General features: G+C 42.5%; 1 protein-coding gene across 1 annotated transcript; it reads right to left on the reverse strand.

The window, feature by feature from the left end:
* Positions 1–221: 221 nt before the first annotated feature.
* Positions 222–1,947, reverse strand: LOC311041918 (vitelline membrane outer layer protein 1 homolog; the record flags this gene model as incomplete). The annotated part of the gene is made up of 3 exons (XM_084052401.1): positions 1,763–1,947; positions 1,088–1,194; positions 222–516 (listed from the first exon to the last, which is right to left on the reverse strand). Exons 1-3 carry the CDS (start codon positions 1,913–1,915, stop codon positions 222–224), a joined length of 555 nt encoding a protein of 184 aa, XP_083908527.1. The 5' UTR covers positions 1,916–1,947.
* Between the last annotated feature and the right edge of the window lie 287 nt (positions 1,948–2,234).

Consider the following 2,234-nt stretch of genomic DNA (forward strand, 5'->3'; position numbering starts at 1 on the left):
TAGTTACTACACATGAACACCATTCATTAAAATGCTGAAAATATGCTATAACATTTGTTTAATCAACAGCTGAGTAAATGTTTATGATTTTTTTTAAATTAATTGTTATATATTGTACAGAGTTACCTAAGGAAAGATTGCCCTATAGGCGTCTCTATCAATATACCACAGACAGTGAGAGAGTGACAGAGTTTGACAGTGAGAGCAGATAATTATCTCCTTTAAGAACAGCAACGAAATTGCACATCGTTTAGTGCAGTGTTATCACCAACATGCTTCTTCTCCACGCTTGTCCTGATGCCACAGATTCCTGTGCTGCACGTGGAGCTCCAGCTCCCCCAGTCACCCCAGCTGAGGTCAGAAGAGCCTTGGAGCACCATGCCGTCGTCGCACCTGAAGTTGACGTCATTGACGGCCGTGTCATCCCCGGCACCCTGGTTAGACTCCACATTCAGCTGGAAAGCTACCAGCTTACCTCTGTTGTGGCACCGGTGGTCAGACCGCCAGTAACCCCAGCTAGGAGAAAAGAAAAAAAGGGGAAAAAAACATAGGAACCCTTTTATTCGTTGTTAATGTGTATAAAGTATACTGAAACAAACAATAGAATGGCAACATTTTTGTCCTGAAACTTTAAGAAAATTGAAGTGGTAAAGGGACACAAGAACCTTGCATCACCAGGCTTTCCACCACCGAGGAAAGCCTGGTATTCATTCTAAAACTGAGCCGTGTGAATGTCGCATTGTTTTTGTTCCCCACATAATGCAAATCAATTAGTTTAGTCTCGCTAGTCGTGCTACGACTTAGAATAAAAGATGGATATACCAAACGATTATTAAGAAAAGAAACAAAACAATTATACCAAACTAAACACATTTTAAACTAGGGGAATCATTTTGGAGGTGCACAGCACGTTTGATTCCGGTCGTGGGTTCCGGCCGCCTGATGCCATAAAGTTATTTTCGCTCCAGACCGGATCAGAAAAACGAAAATGGTATAGATCCCAGGCTACAGACACAAAAGACTCTGTACCCATGTGTTGTTTTTGACACAAAGCCTTGTGGTGGTCTGAGGTGATTATTATACTTACTATCCGCGACGTGATGTCACGGAACCTGTATCACCGGTCCTCCTCACACATAGCAGTTTGATGCCATTCACTGCTGTGTCATCACCTCCGCCCTGTCTGCCCTCCACCTGTGAGAGACATGCAGACCGAGAAGAGCATAGAAACAGTGGTTCTCAAACTTTTTTCATGTCAAGGACCCCAAAATTATTATGTATTTGGCCCCCATCTGAAAAAAATATTTTGTGCCAGGGACCGAAATACAAGATTTGTGTTGTTAAAATGTTTCAAAAATATATTTTCTTTTTTCAACAAAAAATAATAAATAGTAGATCCAACTATTTACCCATTGCTTCCCTGCTTGGTAGTTGGCACTCACTATCAAAGGTTGGAATGGGGGTAAGTCCCATACTAGTGTCATGTCCATTATGTGTATAATAATATCATAAGTGTCCTGTTCTTCCAGAAATAAGTTTAATAAGTAATACTGCTCCAATGCAACGCTGCCGGTGTTATCTACCCGGAAATACATGTTGGTTGTTTGGTTGTGGTGATGTCATGATGATTCGGCTATGCATATTCTTCTTATCAGTGAGGGGGAAACATTTAGCATTCAGTAGCAAAGTAATAAAACAAAAAGAGTGTGAAATGGAATACAGTAGTACATTAAACTGTAATGTAAGAAGTAGATTTTCTCACCCGAATGCTGAAGCCTCCAGCATATGTGCCATGTGGGCAAGACTCCCAATAGGACCAAGTACCCCAATGTTGTCCATTATCGACCGAAATTGTTCCCCCTTCCGTCAGGGAGTTTGTAGAGAGAGCGAAAACGAGCAGGAGGGTCAGGAACATTGCTGCACTCTCATGTTTAAGTTGAAATCGTCTCGGTTTTTATAATGGCTGGCTGGGCTCATGTAGCCTGGTAAACCCTCCCTCCGGAAATCTGCAATATTGGCTGTGGGCTGGAGTTGGGCGGGAGTAATACCGTTGACTGGCAACCCCTTCAGCCAATGATCGTTGTTCCCCTTCAGCCAATTGCAGTGAGATGGTTTTGAGATGGCCATGCCCAAAATAGGTTGCCTTATTCGGATACATGCGTGTCACTGCCCGCCCCTGCCGGTTCTCTGAATTTTTATTTTTAAATAGGCTCTGTCATGATTAATTGACCACA

This window comes from Gymnoscopelus microlampas (genome assembly GCF_963454915.1).
Source record: "Gymnoscopelus microlampas genome assembly, chromosome: 3".
In the NCBI taxonomy this organism is placed as follows: domain Eukaryota; kingdom Metazoa; phylum Chordata; class Actinopteri; order Myctophiformes; family Myctophidae; genus Gymnoscopelus; species Gymnoscopelus microlampas.